The following is a 25,520-nucleotide window of genomic DNA, read 5'->3' as shown; positions in this document are numbered from 1 at the left end:
AGTACCTGGGAGGGAAGGGAGGGATGGAGGTTACGGGCTGTTAACCCACGGGCTGGCCATAAAGGCATAAAGGGAGGAAGTTGTACAGAGCTTACCGGTTTAGTCAGTATCAGGTCCCGCTCGGCAGTGCGATCGCTGGCTGAAAGCACTGTTGCTTACTTATAATGATAAAGGCAATCTGATTGGTCCGGGAAGAGGGCATGGAAATAAAGGATTCCTCGTAATGGGTTGGGAAAGGGTTGGAATTGCGGAGGCCATATTGGAACTAGTCGGCTCGTATGGTGACGATCAGACTGGGGAAGGGGAACTGACATGGAGGTGCCGGCTAGGTGAGAAGGTGACGGGGGTGTGAGTAGTGAAGAGGACGGTGAGATGTGAAAAGATTAAAAAGATTAAAAAGAGAGAAAGTAAACAATTAGAATACAGTAACTAAACCAAAAGAGTAATCAAAGCATTCTGGCACCCAGAAGCAACCAGTACCAAGTTGTTTAAAATGGATACAGCAAGTCTGGTTGTGGAAGTAAGTTGAAGACATCACTCAGACCAGATTTGTCCAGTCTTCCTGAAGATTCAGTCCGGAGTTCAGACTGTCCGTTTTCAGGATCCATTTCAGTTCTTCTCTATTCAGTAGTTTAGTGAGATCACCACCTCTCGGGGGGAGGATTACTTGGTTAATCACAGTCCAGCGGACATCATTTTCATTATGTCCTTTGTCAGTGAAATGTTCAACAAGGGGAGCATTCGCTGTCTTAGATCGGATCCTGCTCCGGTGCTGGGAAATCCGTAGTTTTATCTTTTGTGTTGTTTGTCCCACATAGATCTTGTTGCAGGGACACATAATGGCGTAGATGACATTGCAGCTGTTACAGTTCGTGAAGGTCTTACGCTCATTTTTTACATTTTCAAAGATAAATTCTTTCCCATCAATACAAAATTCACAGACAACACAAGAACCACATTTATGGTGACCCCTTACCGGTGGTAGAGACCAATGATAATTCAGAGTGGTGTTTACGGTCACGTTTAAGGGCAGGGCTGCCCTAACAAGTTGATCCTTCAGACTTTTGCTTTTTTTTTTAAGGCAAACATGGGTACTTCTAGATCAAGTGTTCCAGAGTTAAGGATGTGCCAATTCTTTTTAATGGATTTGCGGATTTTATTTGAAATTGTGGAGAATGTTGTAACACATACAAGTTTTTCAGTAGACTTTTTGGGCTTTGGTTCTAGCAGTGTTTCACGAGGGCAATACCAAGCTCTTTTCATTGCATTTTTGACCAGACGTCGAGGGTAGCCTCTTTGTTGCAGTTTAGTTGATAAAGTATGTGCTTCATCAAAGTAGTCAGCTTTCTGAAAACAATTCCTTCTTAGTCTAAGAAATTGGGAGTATGGTAGGCTGTCTCTGAGTGCTCCAGGATGGTAACTCTTGTAACTGAGTAGAGTATTCCTTACGGTAGGTTTACGAAAAAGGGAGGTGAACAGTAGTCCTTCTTTGTGTTGGATACAGAGGTCGAGGAATGGTATGCTGATTTTACTGTGAGTGAGGGTAAAGGTAAGGCCACTACAGTTAATATTGAGCCGGTGTAAAAAAGAATTGAGAGATTCCACAGGGCCTTCCCAAATGAGGAAAATATTGTCTATATAACGTTTCCACGTTGAGATTCCTTGATGGAAGCGGTTGGTCACGGGGAGTATGGTGTTACACTCCAACCAGTCTATATAGAGGATAGCCAGGGTAGGTGCGAAAATGGCACCCATAGAGGTCCCCCTCATTTGTTGGTAGTATTGGGTGTCAAACACAAAGAAGTTTTGTGTCAGGCAGATTTCCAGTAGCTGGATGATAAATAGAGTTGGCACCGTATGAGGACGGGTCCTGCTGTTCAATATACTTTCCATGACCAAGAGTGACTCTCTCTGGGGGATGTTAGTATAAAGAGACTCTACGTCCAGAGTACATAGAGTCTCTTTTGTGGGGTCAAAAGGGTGATTTTCAATTAAATTAATCATAAACATACTGTCTTGAATGAAGCAACAAGTGCCAGCCACAAAGTCTTTAAGAAAAAAGTTTACGTAATGACTTAACGGCTCCAATACTGACCCACAACCGGATACAATCGGTCTTCCAGGTGGGGAATCCAGTCTTTTATGAATCTTGGGCAGGGTATAGATTACCGGTGTACTGGGGTTGGTTACATCGAGGAAGTTGAGTTCATGTTTACTGAGAAAGCCAGTGTCATATGCCTCCTGGGTAATTTGTCTAATCAGTCTTTGGAGTTCTTTAGTGGGGTTGGTCGATAGTCTACAATAATGATCCGATGACAGTCATTGAGGGCACAAGCCCAAAACCATGACATATTTCAAAGGAACAAGAGCGACCCATACGTCCATGCGAAAAGGGTACTGACTATTAACTAGCAACAATAGTTCACATGGAACTCATTTTCAAGAGTAATCTTTATTAACACAAGTTTTTACTCTGCGTTGGTTTAGTCATAGATTTAAAAAAAAGGTTAAAGATTAACAATAAGGCAGAATCTATTTGCTATAAATCAATTACAATAAGAAATTGTGGTTATTTGTTTTGAGAAGAAATTAGCCGAAGGGATATAGTAGTTTATACTCAATTCATCCGAAATGGGTAATACATTTATTCATTAGATAGTACATATCATAGACACATATACATTTTAAATACAATGTACAAAAAACAGTGAGTAGTAGGTTTAAAAAAAAAAGAGGAAAATAGTGGACCATAACCAACAATATATTTAAAAGGGCATACAGTGATTTAAAATCAAACAACAGGTTATTGGTATGTCTTAGGATGTCTATGTGGTTCTATTTTAGTATTCCAGACAAAGGACCAAATTGTGCTATGGTGCTTTATTCACCTATCCTTAGGTGCTGCCGATGACATCTTGATCCTACTTGCAATGGGATAGTCACTACAGGACAAGAGTATCCTGGGGACTTCAAAAAGGCATCGAATTAGAAATTAATTAATAATAGTGTTGTCAGATATGTGGCAGGGGCTACTATTGGAAAACTGGTAAGGCTTACCCATGGAGCACCTGAGCTCCTGGTGGTAAGTACAGAACCATGTTGGATCAATTCTTCTCATATGGCAAGTCTTGGATAACCTAAGAGAGGGAGGGGGGATGGTATTATAATTTGACCAAACGCCGGACATAATTGTTGGAACACGGTGACTAGCAATTTTGCTAGTCAATTTTCTGTTCAGCTCTAGCGAGGGAATATAGTAATTTCTCCTAAGGGAGACAACCCCCAGTTGATCGTAATGCCTATGAAGTAATAACAGGATGTTCAAGAGATCACATCATACAGATAGCAGCTAGGTCTGCGAGTATCGGAATATCACCCAACTTCCATCAATTTCCATTTTCGAACAGCTCGTCGTGGAGGTGTAAGGGATATCTGGGGAGGAATACGTATCTGGGTTAACAGGGCTGTTTGAGGATCAAGGGTAAATACCAGAAGTACCCTTTGCGATCAGGATGGTACTGACTAGGGTTAGAAGCTCAGCCGTCTATCTATTTTCACAATCGGCATGACAGGGATGAAGCGAGGTACTCGATAGCAACCCGCGCACTCGTGACCTTGTCTTCCAGGTTGTGGGATCAGGTAACGATTCTGAACGTGGGGAGGCGTGTCCTGTGTTGCGATCACATGGTCGCCTGCAGGAGTGATATTTTGCAGCTAGAATGTAAACTTATCAGCCACCAAGAACTCAAAAATAGGCTCATGATAGAGACGAATCGGATGGTGGAATCAAATCGTTTTCCATGGAAAAGTACGGGGAAGAGGATTTATTTCAAGAATTATTACAGTTGTACATAGTATCGAGTGACACGGTGTTGTCATCGGGGCTTGTTCGTATCTTGGATCACTCTGGTGTATTAGAGGGGGCAAAAAAATCTAATATAGTTATTGATTCGATGGCTAAGGTCAACTTGTTTGGTCAATGTGGACCGTCAATATTTCGTATACAAGGAAAAACACCACCTACTAGGACAGGATTTCTTGTAAGGAGGCTGCTTTGTGGGTGGTTCATGTTGTTGATCATATTGTGTCAATAGGGACAGACAGTGTTATTGTCCATCCTTATTAGTCATGAATGTTGAATTAAATAAACCAAATTTGTTGTACATGTCTCAGTTACTACTATAATCCATTAACCATATACAGTAGTGCTATCGACAGTCATGTACATGGATACCATATTCATTTGCAATAACTAATATACGTGTTAATGCCTACCATGATCTACAGTACGTGATATAATATCAGTAAGCAACAGATTTTGGAATATTATAACATTATATACCAGGTACACCTCACAATAGTCACATGATCATGATCAGAGTCTACACAAAGAGCAGATATATGGAATATGCTACTTACCAGTATGCATCTGTTCTTGGCATAGAGGGCTGCAGAGTGGTACATTTATGAATAGATCGCCATCTGGTGTTGGGCTCGGATGATTGCACTTGTTTTTCTCTTGGAGAAGTCTTTTGTAGTCACGAGACTGATGACTCCTCCCTTGGGTGCTAGTGCGCATGGGCATCGGCTCCATCCTTAGATTGTTTTGCCATAGTAGGGTTAGATGGAGTAGTATGATAGAATACAGAAAGTGATGCCCATGTAAGTGTATCTAAATAAGATAATGTTGGAACAGACACAGGTTTCCGGGGAGGCAGGGAGGGTATGTACCACTCTGCAGCCCTGTATGCCAAGAACAGATGCATACTGGTAAGTAGCATATTCCGTTCGAGGCATATGGGCTGCAGATGGTACATTTATGAATAGATTATACAGCAGTTACCTCCCTAGCGGTGGTCACCAGTGTCTGTTGCAACAGTTTGAAATAAAGCTTTTAGTACAGCCTGGCCCACTCTTGCTTGTTGTGTTGCTTGCACATCAACACAGTAGTGTTTTGTGAAGGTATGCGGTGTAGACCAAGTTGCTGCTTTGCATATGTCATCTAGGGGAATGTTTCCTAAGAATGCCATAGATGCCCCTAGTTTACGTGTAGAATGAGCTCAAGGAGGAACAGTTAATGTTCTCTTTGCTTTTATGCAACATATCTGTATACATTTTACAATCCACCTGGCAATGCCTGCTTTAGAGATAGGCTTGCCTTTATGTGTTGGGGGAAAAAGCTACAAATAGTTGTTTGGTTTTCCTGAAAGTTTGTGTTCTTTCTATGTAATACAATATTGCCCTTTTGACATCTAATGTATGTAGGGCCCTCTCTGCTACCGTCTGTGGTTTTGGAAAAAAGACTGGTAGTTCCACTGGCTGATTGATGTGGAATGCTGAAATTACTTTAGGCAAGAATTTTGGGTTTGTTCTAAGAACCACTTTATTTTGGTGTATCTGTAGGAATGGTTCTTGTATTGTCAATGCCTGTAATTCACTCACTCTCCTGAGGGAGGTAATGGCTATAAGGAAGGCTACCTTCCATGTAAGGACTTGTATTTCACACCTATGCATAGGTTCAAAGGGTGGTCCCATTAGTCTGGTGAGTACTATGTTGAGATTCCAGACTGGGGAAGGTGGCAGTCCTGGTGGAATGACTCTTGTGAGGCCTTCCGTGAAGGCTTTAATTGCTGGCACTCTAAACAGGGATAGATGTTGCCTGTTTTGCAGGTACGCTGCTATAGCTGCAAGATGTACTCTAATGGAGGTGTAAGCAAGGTTACATTGCTGTAAGCGTAGTAAGTAGCAAATAATATTTTTTGTGGTGCGTCCAGAGGGTTGATGTTGTTACTGTTACAGTATACAGCAAACCTTTTCCACTTTGCTGCATAGCATGCTCTGGTGGTGGGACGTCTTGCTTGCTTAATGATTTCCATACAGTTTGGAGGTAAATCTAAGTATCCAAATTCTAAGACCTCAGGAGCCAGATCGCTAGGTTCATTTGTTTGGGATCTGGGTGCATTATTTCTCCATGGTTCTGTGTAATCTGCATGGGTAGGATTCTTAATTTTTGATGTGGCACCTGTGAGAGTTGCAGGAGCGTGGTGTACCACGGCTGTCGTGCCCACGTGGGTGCTACTAGTATCATGATCATTGAATGCTGTTGCAGTTTTCGAACCACTAATGGAATTAGTGGGAGAGGGGGAAAAGTGAATGCAAATTTGTTGGACCAATTTATCCATAATGCATTGCCCTGCGACAGGTGGTGCGGGTACCTGGATGCGAAGCTTTGGCATTTTGCGTTCTGATGAGTGGCAAAGAGATCTATCTTTGGTTGTCCCCATCTTTGGAAGAATGGCTGCAGTATTTGGTCGTGCAGTTCCCATTTGTGTATTTGTTCTGACTCCCTGCTTAAGATATCTGCTATCTGATTTTGAACTCCTGGAAGGTGTTCGGCTAACAGATAGATGTTTTGAGGAATGGCCCATCTCCAAATTTCCTGCCCTAGTCTGGATAGTTGGAGAGAGTGTGTCCCCCCCTGTTTTTGAATATAATACATTGCTGTCATGTTGTCTGTTCTGATCAGGACTGCTTTGCTGATAATCTGCATTTGAAAAGCTTTTAATGCTAGAAACACTGCTAGTAGTTCTAGATGGTTGATGAGCAGTCTTTTTTGCTGTACACTCCATCTTCCCTGTACTGTATATTTGTCCATATGTGCTCCCCATCCGGTGAGCGATGCATCCGCTGTTAGCACCACTTGTGGAATTGGTTCTAGGAACGACCGCTCCTTGGAAATGTTTGTTGTGTTCCACCACTTCAGAGAGCGATGTGTGCGGTCGTCTACCAACACCAGATCTGTAATCTGATCTTGAGCCTGATTCCACTGTGTTGCTAGACATTCTTGAAGCGGACGCATTTGTAGTCTGGCATATGGTATTAGCAGTATGCAGGATGACATCATTCCTAATAGCTGCATGAACACTCAAGCTGTTAGTGAGTGTTCTGGTTGAAATCTTTGAATCAATGTGAGCATTGTTTGAATCCTGACTGGATTGGGGTATACTTTAGCTTTTTCTGTGTCTATAGTAGCCCCTAGATATTGTTGAACCCTGTTTGGTTGCAGGTGGGATTTTGTGTAGTTCACCGTAAACCCTAGTTGGTGCAGCAACTGAATTGTCTTCTGTGTGTTTTGAAGACATTCTTGTTGTGACTTGGCCTTTATTAGCCAGTCGTCCAAATATGGGAAGACATGTATTAGTTGTTTTCTTAGGTGTGCTGCCACCACTGCTAGGCATTTTGTGAACACCCTTGGTGCTGTTGTAACCCCAAAAGGAAGGACTTTGAACTGGTAATGTTGTCCTTCTACCACAAACCTGAGGTATTTTCTGTGGGTTTTGTGCATTGGGATATGAAAGTAAGCGTCTTTTAGATCCAGTGTAGAAAGAAAGTCCCCTTTCTTCAGTAAAGGAAGTACTTGTTGGAGCGTGACCATGTGGAAATGTTGCGAATTTATGTATGCATTGAGAGGTCTGAGGTCTAGTATTGGCCTTAGGGACCCGTCTTTTTTGGGAATTAGAAAGTATATAGAGTATACTCCTGTTCCCTGTTGATGTTGTGGAACCTTCTCTATGGCCTGCTTTTGTAGTAGTGATAGTACCTCCTGTTTTAACAATGTTAGATGGTCTTGACTCATTGGACGCTGTTTGGGGGGGATGTTTGGTGGGGTAGCTGTCAGTTCTAGGCAATAACCATGTTGGATAATTTGTCTCACTCACCTGTCTCATGTGATGTTTTCCCAGACGGGTAGGAACTGTGATAGACGTCCCCCGACCGGTGTTACATGGTCTGGGGGGAGCTTTATGAAGTCACTGTTTTGGGGTTGGAGAGTTGCGGTTGTTGTTATTTCCGCGACCTCTACCCTTGTTGTTGTTACCTCTGTAACTGCCTCTAGAATTACGTGATGTTGGTGTAAAAGAGGTTGATTGCTGGTTTGTGCCTGTATTCTTGGATCCGCTTCTATAGGTGGACCTACGAAAGGAACCCCTTTGAGTTGGCTGTTGCAATGCTCCCATTGATTTAGCCGTTTCTGTGTCTTTTTTCATCTTTTCTAAGGCCTCATCTGTCCCTGAGCCGAAATGTGTCTTCCCATCAAAAGGCTGATTTAACAAGGAGGTTTGTACCTCTTGTTTGAATCCTGAGACTCTGAGCCATGCATGTCTTCTTAACATGATACTGGTGTTTATGGATCTTGCTGCAGTGTCTGCTGCGTCTAAGGCGCACTTAATGGAAGTGTTAGTTATTATCTTCCCTTCTTGTATAAGCTGATCTGCCCTTTTTTGATGTTTTTTAGGGAGATGTGTAATGATTTTTTCTAACTCATCATAATGAGCTCTATCATAACGTGCAACTAGCGCCTGCGTGTTAGCTATGCGCCAGCTGTTTGCCGCTTGGGATGCTACTCTTTTGCCAGAGGCATCTATTAACTTAGACTCCCTATCAGGAGGAGGAGCTTCTCCCGTAATTAATGAATTTGCTCTCTTGCGAGCGTTTGTGACAACTAGCGAGTCCAGAGGTATTTGTCCTTTAATAAATATTGGGTCCTTTGGGGCTGCCTAATATTGTTTTGTCAATTCTTGGATTTAATACCCTAGCCCTCACTGGGTCTTTAAATATGTCAGATGTGTGATTAAGGAGACCCTTAAGCATTGGTAGGGTCCCTGAGGTTCTTTGTGCAGCAGGTAGTGTTTCCAAAAGGAAATCCTCTATTTGAGGTTCTGCATGTAAGTCTACCTTGTGGTATTTTGCTGCCCTATTAATTAACTGGGCAAAACCTGTATTATCATCAGGTGGTGAAGGTTTTGAGGGATACAGGTCAGGGTCATTATCATTATCATTATCTGATCCTGCATTATAATCTTCCCATGGGTCTGTATCTTCTGGGATAGTGTCGTTATCATCCCTAGGAAGTTCTCCCTCCCCTGTGTCACTTTCTACATCTGTTTGAGGTGTAGATGGACGTGGTGTAGCAGGAATAGCTGGCTGAGTGTGAGGAAGAGGCGAAGAGGGTGTGTCTCTAGGTTGTGGAGAAAGGGGAGGAGTTGTATTTGTCCCCATTGTTCTCTTCTTAGGAGGAGGAGCTTTGTCGTCCAACTGTTCATTCTTCCTCTTTTTAGGTAGTTTTGTCACCACCTTGCCAGTTTGCGGATCAGTAAACAAAGTCTTTTGTTTTGGATCTGTCTGATGCTCCTGTGTTGGTACCGAAGTTTTTGGTTCCAAAAGGTGCTTTTGCTTTTGACTTTCAGTGTTATATGTTTTCGGCACCGAGAGTTTGTTCGAGTCTGATCTTTTCGGTATCGAGGAAGTCTTCGACGTTGAAGCTTGTTGTTTCGGTTTCGACATGGAATGTTACGACTGCGAGCTTTCCTTGTTATGGAGCTTCGGTGTCGATGTCGATGCCGACCGTTTCTCGGATCCGACATGATGGGAGGCCGAGTGTTTCGTTTCGTTGCCGAGCCTAAAGGCGGGGCGTCGGAAACTTTTTCGGTTGTCTGACCGGGCTCGAAGGCGGGGTCGACACCAAACGGGGTCGGTTTTTTGGTAAAGGGACGTCGTCACTCACGGTTTGATAAACGTCGATTTCTTCGACGTCGGACTCGTCCACTTCCGACCCCGACTCGTCCTCACCTTCTTCTTCCTCTTCTGGATGTTGTGCCTCGAACAACTCCGGGATTGCATCTGACTGCATTCTGGACGCCTCGTGTCTTCGGCCTCGACGGTTTCTAATCGTCGACTTGGAGGAGAATGCCGCACAGGCTTCACAGTCCCTGGGTTCGTGTTCACGTGATAAACAGAGGTTGCACACCTCGTTTAAGTCCTTGTGTGGGAACTTAGCACCACACGTTGGACATTTCTTGAATGGAGTCCTTTCCATGGACTCCGGGCTGGACTACGTCGAGATAGGCCTCCCGGTCTGGTCGACGTTGGAAATTTTTTGTTGTTGAAGTCGAAGCACGTCGAAATGGAAATGAACTCGCGCTCGATAACAATACCGTCGAATTGGAAAGGGAATCCGCGCCGAAATATAACTTTTATCTCGAAGTCGATCCGGAGCGCTTCGATCCTCATCCGAACCCGATGGCGGAAAAAAACAATCTAAGGCTGGAGCCGATGCCCATGCGCACTAGCACCCAAGGGAGGAGTCATCAGTCTTGTGACTACAAAAGACTTCTCCAAGAGAAAAACAAGTGCAATCATCCGAGCCCAACACCAGATGGCGATCTATTCATAATTCATTAGTGGAGAAGTGTGGCTCAGGGGTTAGAGGCAGCAGACCCGGAAGCTGAGATCGGTCCTGGATCAGGGTTCAATTCCCCGCCTCGGCGGGTCTTGGACTAAAAATTCCACGGACTCGATAATTCTCGCCCCGGTGCCTCCTCGACTCACGGGTTCACACTCTGCGACTCTGGGCAATAGCTTGCTTAATCTCCACAACGGCCCCTCGCGGCGGGATGCCTGACTTTCACCTTGTGGATACCCTGCTATCTCACAGGGGAATACCAGGACGGGTTCCCTAAGCAAGCGCCGGGAAACCCTCTGCGGTAGCTGTGCGCTATATAAGCTCAACTACATTTACATTTACATAAATGTACCATCTGCAGCCCATATGCCTCGAACATATATATATATATATACATGTTTCCATCTAGCACAAAATTAATTCTTGTACAGGTATTCTCGTACACAAAATTATACAAGTTTACATTTGTTTATCTAATGTGTATATGATTACTGATTCTTGATTGTTATGCAATTTGCCTGGGTATAGTTCTTTCATAATTCAATTAAGGAAATAGTGAGATACGTTTAAGGGGCCCTATCTTATGAGTGGACCTGAGGCGTACACTCTCATTCTAAAGTAGTGGATGAGTCTTGTTAGTAGTTCAGAGTGATAAACTTGCACCACACCTCTAGGCTGTTAAGGCTGTGTCTGATAGAATTGCACTGGTCTATATGTTGTAAACCATTAAAAAATCTCCTCACAACAGGTGATTGAAACAAAGAAGGCTACCGTAAAAAAGCAGAAAGAGCTAACAAGTACCCTATAACTGTGCCCAAAGAAAAATCTTGCTAGGCTAGGTACACTTCAGCAAGCGTTGCCTGAATTAGGTCAATCTGATGGGTGCTGCACCAAACCACAAGCTTGTCCAAACAACAGATGTATACAGATTAGTTGAGGGATGCCTGGCTGTTAAGATGACATCAACAACTTCAGGAGGAAGATCAAAGGCAGTCAACTGCTGTCTCAATCTCTGAGAGTGGAGGAAGAGCAGGTGCAAACTTAGATACAGGACCCTGCCTTGCTGCTGCTACAAGAGGCAGCCTGAAAGGAGGACACTGCAGATGTTATGTAGTCTCCTGCAAAATCTGGACTTGATTGGATCGATCCCCATGTTGCTGTGCCCACTGGATCTTCCGATCTCACTGCAGAGCTTGCAACTGACACTTTATGTGCTTCACCAGCAGGAGGCCATCAGTCCCGGAAGCCTCAGTCATCCTCACTGAAATCCAGAACAGAGACTAAAACATCAGGATCACAGCCAAATCTCCTAGACTCTTATCTCCCGGGGAAAGATGTAAGACTGCATTGTGTCCAGAATGGCTCCAATAAAAGAGAGCTTTTATAAAGGAGTCAAGTGTGACTTTGGCTTGTTGATAGTGAACCCCAATGATGTTAGGAGGCTCGCCATAGTCTGAAAGTGGGTGATGACTGCCTGTGGCGAGCCCCCCTCCAGCAGCCAGTCGTCAAGGTAGGTAAAGACACGGACCTCCAACCCCCGAAGATGTGATGCAACCACAGCCATCAATTTCGTAAACACCTGAGAGGCACTGCTAAGTACAAAGGGGAGTAGAGCAACCCGGAAATATTTTCGGCCCATCGTGAACCATAGAGAACGCCTGTGGGCCTAAAGGACACGTATGTGAAAATAAGCATCCTGCAGGTCTAACACTACCATCCAGTCTCCAGGGTTCAGAGCAGACAAAACCTGGGCCAAGGTGAGCATTTTCTATTCATTTTTCTGCAGGTAGGCATTTAGAGTAGGCCTGGGAGGTAAATTCTGTTCCACTCACGGAATTTGGGTAATTTCGTGTTCTGCGGAGAGCGCGAAATTGCCCAAAATTCTGCGTTCCGTGACTTCGCTAAATTTGTTTGCGTTCTCAAAATGTGTGTTCGCGAGATATTTCCTCCGAGCACGCAAACAGCGATTGCGAACAATAAAAAAGCATCGCGAACAAGCAATTCCGTGTGTTCGCGGAATTTCTGCGTGTTCGCAGAGATATTTTACTGTTTCGCAGACATCTGCGTAATGCAATTCCGCAAATTCCGCCCACCCCTTATTAACGAAGATCTAAAATAGGACAAAGACCTCAGTCCTTTTTTGGCATCAGAAAGTACCGGAAATAGCAATCACAGCCTACTTCTGGTGCCGTCACCCTCTCTATGTCGTCTTTGGACCTAAGGGCCTGCACTTCCTGCTGCAAAAGGAACAAATGATCCTCAGTTGGCCACTCTGAGGCTGGTAGAATGTGCAGCAGGGGAGCTAAAAATGGTAAGGCATAGGGCCGCTACACAATTTGCCGAACCCATTTGTTAATTAAAAAACTGAAAAAAAGTTCCTATAATTCCACAGAATAAAGGTACAGAACGTTTCCTATAATTCTAAAGAATACAGCTATAAATGTATAAAAAGGTAACAGCCTTTCTTTATTAGAAAATAATTAGTTCTTCCACAACCATATAAAGAGCAAAGGTGTGGGGGAGAAGGGGGGGAGCAATAGGAGATTGAAGGGGCAGAAGAGGAAGAGTAAATGCTGTGAAAAGACAGCAAAAGTGTGATATGTAACAACCACAAGAGTGAAGTAGAAATGATCAGAAAGCAAACCCTGTGGGTGTGTGTGAAGGGGAAGAATCAGGAGGGCTGATGGATACAAACAGGAAAAGAACCAGAATGAGCAAGGGCTAACATGTGAGGAAACTATGGCAAGGGGCAGCAACGTGGCTTTAAGGGACGAGGGACGTAGATTTAGAAGGAAAAGCCCCAAAACATCCCCAACAAAAGAAACAAGACTTGGGTGAAACAAAATGGAAGGGGAACCACCCCAAAAACAGCACAAAACTATTTAGATGATGGAAAAGTAGGGGGTTGGGGTGAAGGGAAGCAAGAAAGGTGTAGGTGGGCTGGCTCATGTGGCTGAAATGAGGAGTCATAGACAAATACACATATGGAAGACAAAAAACAAACCTTTAGAAAACAAAATAAATCACAGAAAAGGGCGTTCACCAGATTGGGTTCCTAACCTGAAAATCTATTCAAGTTAAAACTTGAGACATACTACTTGCATAGTTCTGAAGAGTTAGGAATGGTAGGGGTTTCTAATTAATTATACTTATTATGGATGGTGTACAAATCGTTTTTGTCTGCAGTAAAGGCATCAATATATGGAGATTGTTGAACCTAGACAGCAAAATGAGATCATAAACTTACCAGAATAATGTCAGGAGCTACCTGCAGCGAAGGTAGGTATTCTTGCTGAAGATACTGAATACATTCAAGTCCCTAGAAAATATCAATATTTTCAATGAGGAAGTATTCCTTTCTTTAAAGAAACATGATTGTACATGTAAACTGAACTTTAAGTTTTAATTTATGTTTCAGAGGTGCCAAATAGTAATTTCTAACAAGCAGTTTGAGCATCTTATATAGGACTCACAACCAACATTTCTAGGTGACCTAAATATCTAGGCCTATTTGGCAGACATAACGGTAACAAAAGGCCTTTTGAGACACATTTTGACGGAAAAGTTACTTACCTTCGATAAAGCCTTATCTGGTAGAGACATAATCTAGCCGCAGATTCTTACCTTTGAATTTCCCAGGCAGCAGACTGGATCCAGCAGATTTTTCTTCGAGCAATACCCCTATGCGCTGGTAGGTGGAGTCGCTCAGCTCCGCGTGACGTCGTTGGCATCGTCCGTGCCATTGTGACGTCTGCATCACCTATATAGGCACCACCTCGTCGCACTGACGTCAGTTACTTTACACAAGTTTCCATGCAAGAAGCGCAGAGCCGTGAACTGCACTGACATTGGTGTTTTGTGAACATCTAAGGCCTTGAAAGGGAATAGCCCTGACCCTGAAAACCTAACCACAGTGTGGTGATCATGGGTGAGTCGGTAAGGAATCTATGGCTAGATCATATCTCTACCAGATAAGACATTACCAAAGGTAAGTAACATGTCCATCTGATAGAGACATCTAGCCGCAGGTTCCTTACCTTTGAATAAATACCCAAGCAATACCATCCCTGGCGGAGGGACTGCGGACAAGTTTAGAAGAGGAAGTCCTGCAGGACAGAGTGGCCAAAAAGGCCGTCCCTGCGGACTTGACTGTCCAGGCAGTAGTGCTTGGTAAACGTGTGCAGGGATGCTCATGTTGTTGCCAGACAAATTTCAAGGCCTGGAACTCAATGTTGCAATGACGTGGTAGCAGCCTTGGCTCTGGTGGAAGGAGCCTTCAGTAAGCTGCTTTTTGACAACAGCATAGCAAATTCTGATGCAGAGGATGACCCATCGAGAGACAGTCCGCACAACCTTTCTTTGATCCAATGTATCCCATGAAGAGTTGGTTGTCCACCCGGATCTCTTTAGGGCGGTCAAGGTAGAATGACAATGCTCTTTTTGAGTCCAGGTGGTGGAGTAGCTTGTCTTCATTAGCAGGGTGCAGAGGTGGGTAGAGCTCATGCAAATTGATGTAGAGTCCAGATTCCGCCATAGACAAGAGTCCTCTGATTTCCACCTCTCCCAGATGGCGAGCCCATCCCAGAAGTGGCACATCAGTCACTACTGTGTAGTCTGGTTGGAAAGGGGTCTGCCTCTTACCCAAATGCAGTCAGTTAGCCACCACTGCAGGTCCTGACCAATTCTCGCTGAGATCTGTCCCATGTCGGAGAAATTCAGCAGATGCTGCGCCCACTGGAACTCCAAATCCCATTGCAGAGCCTGAATATTCCATCTGGCATGTGTCACTAGCAAGATGCAGGAGGCCAGGTAGCCCAGCAATCTCTGAGTCATTCTCACCAAAATCCAGGATAGAGGCTGGAACATCTGTATCATAGCCTGAATATCCTGGACTCACCGTTCGGGAGGATAGGCCCGAACCTGCACTGTGTCCATATCAGCTCCAATGAAAGGGAGAGTCTGAGAGGGAGTCAGGTGTGACTTCAGCACATTGTTAGTGAACCCCAGCGAATGCAGGAGGTTCCTCGTTGTCTGGAAATGGGAGGTGACAGCCTGTGGAGAGTTCGCCTTCAACAGCCAGTTGTCGAAATAGGGGAAGACTGGCACCCCTGTTCTGCGCAGATGAGTTGCGACCACCACAACCTTGGTGAACACCCGAAGGGCGCTGGTAAGGACAAAGGGGAGCACGATGAACTGAAAGTGCTCGTGGCCTACCGTAAACCGCAGGTAGCGCTGAAGAGCAGGCAGTACGGGAATGTGAAAATAAGTGTCCAGCAAGTCTAACACTACCATCCACTCTCCTGGGTACAGGGCACACACAACCTGAGCTAGATTGAGCATCTAGGATAGGGCACAGGCCCTCTTTCTTCTTTGGGATCAGAGGGTAGAGGGAATACAACCACAGCCTACTTCTGGTGCCTGAACACTCTCTATGGATCCCTTGGCCAAAAGAGTCATGACTTCCTCCTCAAGCAAAGTCATGTGATCCTCCATCAGCCAGTCATGAGTTGGAGGCATGGAGGGAGGAGCAGTATCGAGGGGGAGGGAGTAGCCCCTTTGGACTATCTGGAGGACCCACCTGTCCAAGGTGATGTTTTGTCAGTAGTGTAGGGTATGGCTGATCCTGCCACAAACTGGCACCTCATGATGTTGAAGGGCCAGACTAGGAAGGTTTGGAGACTGAGGTTGCAGGAGGGGTGGTGACTGACCCGACCTCTGGCTGCCCGACTCATGAGGTTGGAACGAGACGCCACCACGTCAGTGCAGAGGTTATTGAACTTTAGCGGTCTTGTGGTTAGGGTATGGCTACAGCTGCTGAAAGTCCCTTCCGTAGCCATGAAAGGGCCGAAAGGCAGACTGGGGACGAGTGGCCACTGAGAGACCCAAGGACTTGGCCGTACCCTAAGTGTCCTTAAAGCGCTCCAGTGTCATGTCTGCCTTGTCTCTGATAGACTGGTGCCATCTAATGGCATGTCCATGAGAGAGGCCTGGACGTCCCCTGAAAAGCCAAAAGACCTCTACCATCGATGGTGGCATCCCACAGTCATCGTCAATGAAATTGCTCAGTCCAGTATGTTGTTTGGGTCAAGACCACAACAAATGGCGAACTTTGCTGCCTCTCTGCCGCCTGATACTGCTTGGGAGAGGATGGCCAGGGCCTGCTCCGGGACCTGTGGCAGCACTTGTGCAACTGTTTCCCACAAAGTGTGGGAATAACAGCCCAATACGCATGCAGTGGTCACCAACCGCAATGAAAGTCTGGCATTAGAAACAATTTTCTTACCCCAACTGTCCAGTCTCTTAGATTCCCTTTCCGGGGGTGACGAAGGGAACAAGCCTTGGGAGGTACAGGCTTGGACCACCAAGCTCTATGAGGTAGGGCGGTTGGTGAGGAAATTTCAGTCAGCCAGTGCAGGGCGACAGTAGTGCGCAATTGTCCTATTCACAGGAGCCCCTTTGCTGGGCTTGGACCAGGTTCCCAGTAGGACATAAGTTAAGGCCTTGTTTAAAGGCAGCAAGAGTTCAGAGGAGGAAACACCAGTCTTCAGGACCTCCGTCAAGATGTTTGTCTTGACTGCTACAGAAGGGAGCTGAAGGCCCAGGACCTCAGCTGCCCTTCGCACCACCATAATGTAGGATGCTCCCTCCTCCATAGCCATGGTAGGGGGAGAAAGCAGGCCAGAATCTAATCTGGATTGGTATCCAGCCCCCTGGCCTCACCCAATTCCTCTTACCAGTTTATTTCGTGATAAGATTGGTATTGTAAAGGGTCCAGCGACCCCTCCCATGCTTCCTCCGTTCCTAGCCCTTCAGAAAAGGGCTAAAGAAGCAACCTAGAACCTAAACCAGTAGGCGCCCATCTGGCTTTGGGTCGTCGTGCAGCGTTGGGACAGTCACTGGTCGCAGTGGTACAACTGGTATATGGGTTGACAGAACACAGCACAAAAAAGTTACACAACTGACTCTAACAAGTCAGAATTTAGTTTAGCAACAATAGCACAACTCCAATAGTATGAATAACAAGAAGTTTTTTTCTGATTGCAGATCTTCACCACTGTTGACACGTAGAAACAACAAAAGAACAGCCGACACGTGTTCGTCTTGAGATGACTTTTTCAAGGCTCAAAAAAACTACATTGTGTAACAATTGCGATTTGGTAAAGCTTCTTATGGCTTCTCAGGATAGCGCACAGGGCACAGATAAGATTGTTCAAACTCCGGTGTTTCTAGTAGATGAGCAAACTGGACATCAACTCAAAAGAGTTAGTAGGCCCACGCTGTGGGGAAAACGTACCAAAGTCAGTGCCTCACTTGACAATGTATCGCGAAGTATGTCGGGAAACGGCAGTCGAAAAATAAGAGCTAGTGAGCTCACGACGTAGAAGAAAATTCACCAAGTATAGGCCTCACATGATAATGGCTCACAGTTTGTTCCTGAAAAGGCAACATACTCGGAAAACCTCCAGTTCACTCTGCCGACAGCAACCGCAGCCGCTTAACTGGTTTCAGTCCAGATCGGGAGAGGGGGCGGCACGAAGAGACCCGAAGGAGCCCCCTTTGAGCCTGCGCACCGCTAGGCTCAGGCCACCCAAGTATAAGGGACATGGCATCATAAAATTCCTTGAGCTGGGTGGGGGTTGCTTTGGCTCCCAGGAAGGCTGGGAAGCGTGGAGCTGATCCAGGAGCAGGTTCAGAGGAACGAGGCCTAGCACGTTGAGACTCTTCCATCGCGTACGCCAATGGACGGGGAGAGGTCGAAGCACCCTTTTAATTCTTGTGCTTCTTACCTGACTGACTCGACGACTTCAAGTGAGAGGACAAAGACTTGGGACTCCCGGAATGGAGCACGGACCTTTCTCTCGACCGTGACTGTGAACGAAACCTACGGGGAGAACAACGCGGTGCCAAGCATTGGGCCACAAGGAGCTTTAGGGACTGCTCCCTCAAAGCTTTCGGAGGCATGGCCCGGCAGTCGGAGCATGACTTTGAGTCGTGGTTGTGATCCAGGCACTAGAGACAAACCAGAAGTAGGTGTGTCACCAGCATGGCGTGGTGACAGGTGCCACATGGCTTGAAACCAGAAGTCTTCTTTGACATGAGGAAAAAAACCTACACACCATCAAGGGGTCGACAAAACATCGAAAAAAGCCTTTCAAAAAGTGACTGAGGGTAGCTCTCTTCATGGATCAGCGCTGGCTGTCGCGGAAAGAACTGACATCAGCGCGCTGAGGTGATGCTTGTATAGGTGACACGAACGACGTCACGCGGAGCCGCTCAATGCCACCTACTAGTGCGCAGGGGTATTGCTCTAAGAAAATTCTTCTGTATCCAGTGTGACGCCTGAGAAATTCAAAGGTAAGGAATCTGCGGCTAGACCAGATTGTGACTAATACTAGCTGCACTGGTGTGAAATGCCATGCATTGGATCTCATATTTATTCATGAATCTTAATGCCTGGCTGCTTACCACTTTGGAGCAACTGGTACTTCGAAATTTGCAAACAGTACATTTTCAAAGATAAACTGCTCAGTTTATGTGTTTGGCAGAGGCAAAACTGAGTTACACACTGAACTAAATGGTTTGTGGAATATAATCTTGGAACTTTATTCGAATATCTATGCTAGCTTCGTCCTTATTACACACAAATTAACTAGGAAAAGAGAGCGAGCCCAATACACAGAGCATTTTCTTAAAATGAAATGTTTCAAGAATCATGCAGGAACTCAAAACTACTGATACCCTAAAATCAGCAACATCTCCCTCAAAAGAGTTTTGTAATACACTAGCATCTTCCTTTACCATAAATCGCTAATCGCTTCCTTTACCATAAATCGCTGGAGGGAAGGTATGGAGGTCACCAACTACCACTCAATACTTCAAGCAACATAATTTGTAAAGGGCTTCTAGGCAAAAGGATGTTTCAAAGACATGCTACCTGGAATAAGCATAAGGAGTGGCTTGTAAAGCTGCCCGTCCTGATAGGTGCATGCATTTGGCAACCCATTGATATATTACGCAGGAGATTACGCCCATGGCAAAAACAGCATTTGCCACCTTACTGCTCGAGGTAAATCCATCACACAAAATGAAGAGATGGTCTGACTCTGATAAACAGCTTGTTCTTGCAAAAGAAAACTTTAAAGCCCTTACAACAAGGTTGTCTCAACACCTGAACAAGCATGACTATATCAGAACAAGCATTTACAATGCAACGGTTTCGCCTTTGGAAAAGTTAGAGCTATTGGCATTGTAAATGACAACATTTTTATTTATGTGTTGGCTTTGACAACATAAATAAATGGCATTGTCATTTACAAAGCCAATAGCCTAATCTCTCGCAAATGCGACACCTATTGCATTTGCACCTACACACACACACAAAACCGGGTCACAAGCAGGCAACAGAGGCACACACAAAACCGGGTCACAAGCAGGCAACAGAGGTAAGGACCAACCTCCTTTAAGCTTAGGATGTCAAGATGAAATAGAAAGGCCTTATATACCTTCTGGTAGTGCCGGGCACTTAAAAAATACTGGAAAGGCACACAAGCGATTAGTATTCCCTATGGATGTCCATATGGACCTTATTATATTCATACATCTAAATACAAAAAATGTGTAAATACACAAAATATAAAATCTCAGCGTTTCCGTTAGGGTAACTAGACACATACTGAAATCACATGAACCTTCCAAAAGGAGCAGTTGAGGTGGAAGTGCTGGCCTACACCCCCTTCGAAAAGCACAAAAGCAGCAATAGTGATGGAGAACTGTTAATACCACTGGTTTGCTTGTCAATTTATTGTATGGGATGAGATAGAAAAGTGTTGTCGTTTTTTTAATTTTTTGAATCATGTTTTCATGGTCATATTCTGCCTTCATTCGTTTTTCTGAGTGATCATTCACAGAGTCATGTTAATATGATGTCTCTGTGTTACCAGGTGTGTCTTTCATAGAACATATTTATGGTAAATGAACGAGGCCTCATGCAATCAGCTTGAGTTTAGAGGCAGAAAGAAGGCGCCGGTCTCCTTCGCCAGGAGCGAGGAAGAGTTATAAGCCTCTTACAAAACCAGCCATGAATAAAATATGCCGGAGCCCTTTCTGTAAAGAACATTTGGATTATTCATAAGTGTACACTTAAATCTCATGTGTGCAGGAGCCTGCAGACAACTCAAGTTTATTGTTTTTCTAAGGCCTTCATGCTGTTGTAGGGATCAGGCAGCAAGTTCCTGGTTTTCTGGAAAGTTTGACGTCACGGCTGATCGATGATTAATTGCTTTTCGATGTACTCCACCGATCTTAGGATGAGCAGAAAACAAGTCAAATGTGTCTCGAAACTTTAAGGGCTGTGTGTGATGTCTGTTCCGGCATAAGGCGGAATCAATCGTGGACTAAACTGCATTGGTTTCTTGTGCAAGTGGTTTACTTAAAGCACCCCACAGAACACACTGCGAATTATCATCCAGAAGTGGTATCTCGCACACAGCTCATAAGATTGCTCAGTGGTGTAATGCATTAAAAACAGAGAAGAGTGTGCAACGTGAAGATGAACGACAAGTTCACATCTCAGTGCCCTTCGCTTCAGTGGAATAGGCATGGTAATAGGAAATAAATGTACTACACAAACGCACACTTTGGGGATGGCGAAAGGAGGAGCAAGAGGGGCGGAGTCATGAAGGGGGAAGTCAATGTCTCCTTTATTTTCAAAGAAACAACAACATTTATCCACAATAAAGGAGATGCACACTTACTTCAATGCTCACAAACTAATCATATGTTAAGTAGGTGTGGGCAGAACTCCCGGAGTTTCGCTCTGTAGAATTCTGTGTAGTTACATTAAAACTCTGCGAGATTCCATGGAGTTTCGTCATGGGCAGAAAATTTGCACGTCGCACTGCAATTTAGAGCTCGCAGTGGTGAGCAGCTCTGAAAAATCAGCACAAATGGCGGGGCGCCAGAGTGTAAGGCCATTCAAGGACGTTTAGCACCGCCATGTTCATTTCTTTCCACCAGCACCGGCAGTCGGCTTGCTACGTACTCGATTATTGTCTTTGGGGGGGGAAATGGTGTTGACCCTTAGATAATATCAAAGTTATTTTCTGGAAGAGCTTGTGGAGGGCATTACGTGCTCTTCCTGAGTGAACTGTAGGCCTCGGAGGGTGAAACCTCTCTGCCGGCGGGCTCCGGTTTCAACGTGATTAGCCTGGCGCGAGGCCGGATGGCGTCGCCGCGTGCTGCCGTAAGGGATTTGTTGCTGCTCTCGAATGACAACGACGTCACACGTTCGATCGTCCACCACACCTTCCTGCCTTTTAGTAGACAAGACAGAAAGTCCATCTTTATTGCGTTTTCGCTCGCTGCTCAAAAAGTAAATGTACTTGCAGATTCGATTTAATGTCGTTTATTTTCACACGTTTAATAGTGCGTGTGTATCTGCTAAAGATGGGACAGTGAATTAATATCCCAGAATGTCGTTTGCGTGTAATATTCCTATGTGCCGGGTGCACAGTTTCAAAGAGCAGGCTGCTTGACGAGCATTAATACCGCTCGTCATCATTTGCAAATGAAGACCGATCAATATGCGGCATGCACAGTGGTGCCAAAAATTCCAGACATGCTGCAGTCTCCCTGGAAAATTATACCACTTTTGACCTTACAATGATAGCAATAGTCAACCGTCTAGGCAAGACATTTTCTGAAATCAGGACAGTCCATTATGAAGAAAATAAAATTGACTGCTAAAAAAAAAAAACAAGTCAGGTCCCGGGCCGGCCAGCCAATTACAGCGCGGCCCCGGGAATGACGTCACGGGGGTGTCCCGGCCGGCAGCCAATCACAGCGCGGCCCAGGACAAAGGGGCGGGACTTAAAAAAAGTCAGAGAAACGCCCGGAATCGCGTTTTCAGGGGAAAGCGTGATTGACAGCCTCTGTCTCCCAATGGCTAGCCTCCATTTATGGAGCTAGCCTATGGGAGACCGAGGCAGGACTAAGCACCACACTGTAGGGACATGAGATTTCTCCTGGGCGGAGCTAGGAGCTCCGGCCCCAGACGAAACCTAAAAACCCGGAAATATCTTGGTTTATCAAAGAAAATCAGTTAAGACCTCATGGATAAAAGAAAGACTGTATTCCTGTGGAAAACTATATAGAAGCTTTACAAGAGACTGGGAATCTAATCATTTGGAATAACCAGTTTTCAAAATAAGAAGTTTGCTTTTGCAAAAGCCAGAAATTAAAACAGCTTATGCAAGAGATAGGAAAGGAGGACATTATGATGATATTGGGAAACTGGATCTTTAACAGCAAATGAAGAAACAAAACAAATTATCTCCAGACAGACACATTCCCAGGATGCCACACTGCCGAAAGAGATAGGTTTCTAAAGCAGCAAGATAGTGTTGAACAAGTTACTTACCTTCGGTAATGCCTTATCTGGTAGAGACTATCTAGCCGCATCTTCCTTACCTTTTAATATTCCCCAGGCGTCAAACTGAAACTTTTGGGGCACAATACCCCTGTACGCTGGTAGGTGGCCTCGTTTGGCTCCACATGGCATGACGACACCGGAAGTGATGTATGCAGTGCCTATATAGGAATCAACCCAACACGGCGCGTCTACGGCGAGTAGCGGAATGGCTGCCTAGTAAGGGAGCTCCGCGCGCCGGAACGGAAAACCGGGCGAATACCATCCTGAATCCCGCTGGGACCTACAACTAAACCCCTCCGGGGAATGCAGACGGCATGTGGAAGATTTACAGGTGGCGCTGAGGGCTGGTGAACTGCGCTTTCGCCTCTAACTTAGCCAGAGCGACATGACACAAAATGGCGGTGGTGGGACCGGCGATCTGAGCGTTCTCTGCCGGCGAAGACCCCCTGAGTGGCTGTGACCTGCGTGTATGTTCGCACGGCCCGGAAAGACCTAGCGGGCGGTCCCTGGTACGGAGCGGACAGACAGCTGAGGTGCGGCGGCGGGCCGGGAAGACGAGGCCCGGCGGTGCCGGAGGGCCTGGGCAGACTGCGGGCGTCATACCATCCTGCCGGTGAGAAAAGACCGATGCTGCCTGGCCGAGAGCTGGAGAATTATTCCCAAATCTGGAGGTCCGTGAAGGGGAAGCTGCCCGATCAGAGGACACGGAAGGCGGTGGAGAGACACGGGCGAGAAGTCAGAGAGGCTGTAAGGTGAGTGTGGCGCCGGGGGCAGCCGGGCCTCGAAGGCTGGGCGGCGCGGGACCAGCGAGGTGTATTGCCCACTGAGTGAGGCGGTGCCTGGCAGGAACTGCGCGGCGGGGACCTTGGAGGGTCGCGGTCTAGGCGGTGTCTCTCCCTTACCAGCTGGGTCCTGGGCTGTCTCCGGGGCCAGAGGGGCTCTAACTGTCGGACATCTCGGTGTGCTCTAGAGCCAGACACGGCTGTCCCAGTATGTGTGCACCGGATGTGCGGACGGTTGAGAGATTGGCCGCCTGCACCAATAGTCTGGGGAGGTGATTTGAATACCTATCTGAATGCACAGTTAGACAAGTCTAACCCTATGACACATCGTACCCCGAGAGTCGCCGAGAAAGTGAAGAGGGCTATGGAGGAGTTTGGTCTGTATGATGTCTGGAGAATACGAAACACACAAAAAAGGAAGGGCACGCACGCGACACCTATGCATGGTAGGTGGTCCAGGCTTGATTATTGTCTGGTTGATGGTGAACTGATGGAATGGATTGATGAGGTGGTGCCTCTGGCGCGCACGCTTTTAGATCATAATACGGTGAGATTGATTTTGCGATATCCGAAAGGAGGGCACCGCCCGTTAACATGGAGATTGCGATCCGAGGCGCTCCTAGACCATCCATGAGGCTATAGTGCAATACTTCGCGTTAAATAAGGGTAGCGTAGATAAGGCTGCAACACTTTGGGAGGCCTTTAAGGTCACCATAAGGGGGGGGGGGTGTATTGGGACGGCAGCGGGCATACTCCGAGATATAAGGCAACAACTGCAGAGAATAGAAAATGAACTACGTGTTTTGGAGTGCGAGTATGCGAGCCTGCCGGAGACATCTAAGTTAGCTCGGATACAAGAACTGCTTCGGGATTAGGACTCCTTTGCTGAGACGGAGATCAAATATTTGTCTCGCAGACATGCAGCCAGACGATATGGTGAGGCGGGCAGCCCGGGCGCACGCTGGCGTTTAAGATCAAAGAGCGTCATGAACAGCAGCATGTAGACAGGATCGTAGACGACTTGGGAAATAAGCACTATGCGCCGGAAGATATCACGGGGCAGTTCCGAGTGTTCTATGCGGATTTATATAGCACGAGGGGTTCGCGTCCGGCGGAAGATTTCGATAGGTATTTGGAGGACATCGCGTGCGCTTGGCTGTCTGATGTGCAGCGCCAATATCTTTGTCTCCCCATAGATGAGCAAGACATAAAAATTGCTATAGCGGCGCTGCCCAATGGAAAGGCGCCAGGGCCTGACGGGCTCTCAGTGGAATTTTACAAAAAATATGCGGACCGGATAGCGCCACAACTGCTGGAGGTTTGTGCGGAGGCTCACAAAGAGGGGACGCTTCCCCTGTCATTGCGGGAAGCACTAATCGTTACCTTGCTCAAGAAAGGTAAACCGGAAGATCGCTGTGAGTCGTATCGGCCGTTGTCACTAATAAACATTGACGCCAAGATCTTGGCAAAGATCCTTGCTACCAAATTACAACCACTGCTTCAAGGGCTGATATTGCCAGATCAGTCTGGATTCGTGCCGGAACGATCCACCTCGCATAATCTCCGCACACTTTTCTCTATGTTTCATGTCCTAGAACCCACTCTGGAAGCTGCGGCGGTGCTCTTGGACGCCGCCAAGGCGTTCGAATGGTGGTATATGTATCAGGTGCTGCATCGAATGGGGTTTCCTCCAATGTTTATACAATAGATAGAAGTGCTGTACGCGGCGCCATCGGCAAGAGTGAGGGTGGGCGGGCACACATCTGAGGTACTGCGTATTGAGCGGGGTACTCTCTCGCCATTGCTGTTCGCGATCGTCCTGGAACCACTGGCCTGCGTCATTCGGCAACGACACAGGGAGACTGCATTGAATTTTAATCACCGGCCGGTCGCAATATCGCTATATGCGGACGACATGGTCCTCTTAGTGCACGAGCCGTCCAGATATCTGGTGCAATTGCTGCGGGAATATGTAAGATTCGGTCTTATCTCCGGTTTATAGATAAGCTGAAAGAAGTCATATATAATACCGCTAACAGCTAGGACTACACGGCCAGGACTGGAGTAA

At 46.0% G+C, this 25,520-nt stretch overlaps 1 protein-coding gene across 2 annotated transcripts in view; it reads right to left on the bottom strand.

Moving 5' to 3' along the window:
- XPOT (exportin for tRNA) overlaps positions 1-25,520 on the bottom strand; it is a 538,373-nt gene that overhangs the window by 34,217 nt on the left and 478,636 nt on the right. For both annotated transcript variants that reach the window (XM_078676087.1, XM_078676095.1), the window contains exon 23: positions 13,488-13,559. In XM_078676087.1, coding sequence (XP_078532213.1) covers positions 13,488-13,559 — 72 coding nt within the window. The remainder of the gene's footprint in view (positions 1-13,487; positions 13,560-25,520) is intronic.

The sequence above is a fragment of the Lissotriton helveticus genome, chromosome 1_1 (assembly GCF_964261635.1).
Source record: "Lissotriton helveticus chromosome 1_1, aLisHel1.1, whole genome shotgun sequence".
In the NCBI taxonomy this organism is placed as follows: Eukaryota; Metazoa; Chordata; class Amphibia; order Caudata; family Salamandridae; genus Lissotriton; species Lissotriton helveticus.
The sequence above is the reverse complement of the archived record's forward strand: the minus strand, read 5'-3'. Positions and strand labels throughout refer to the sequence as shown.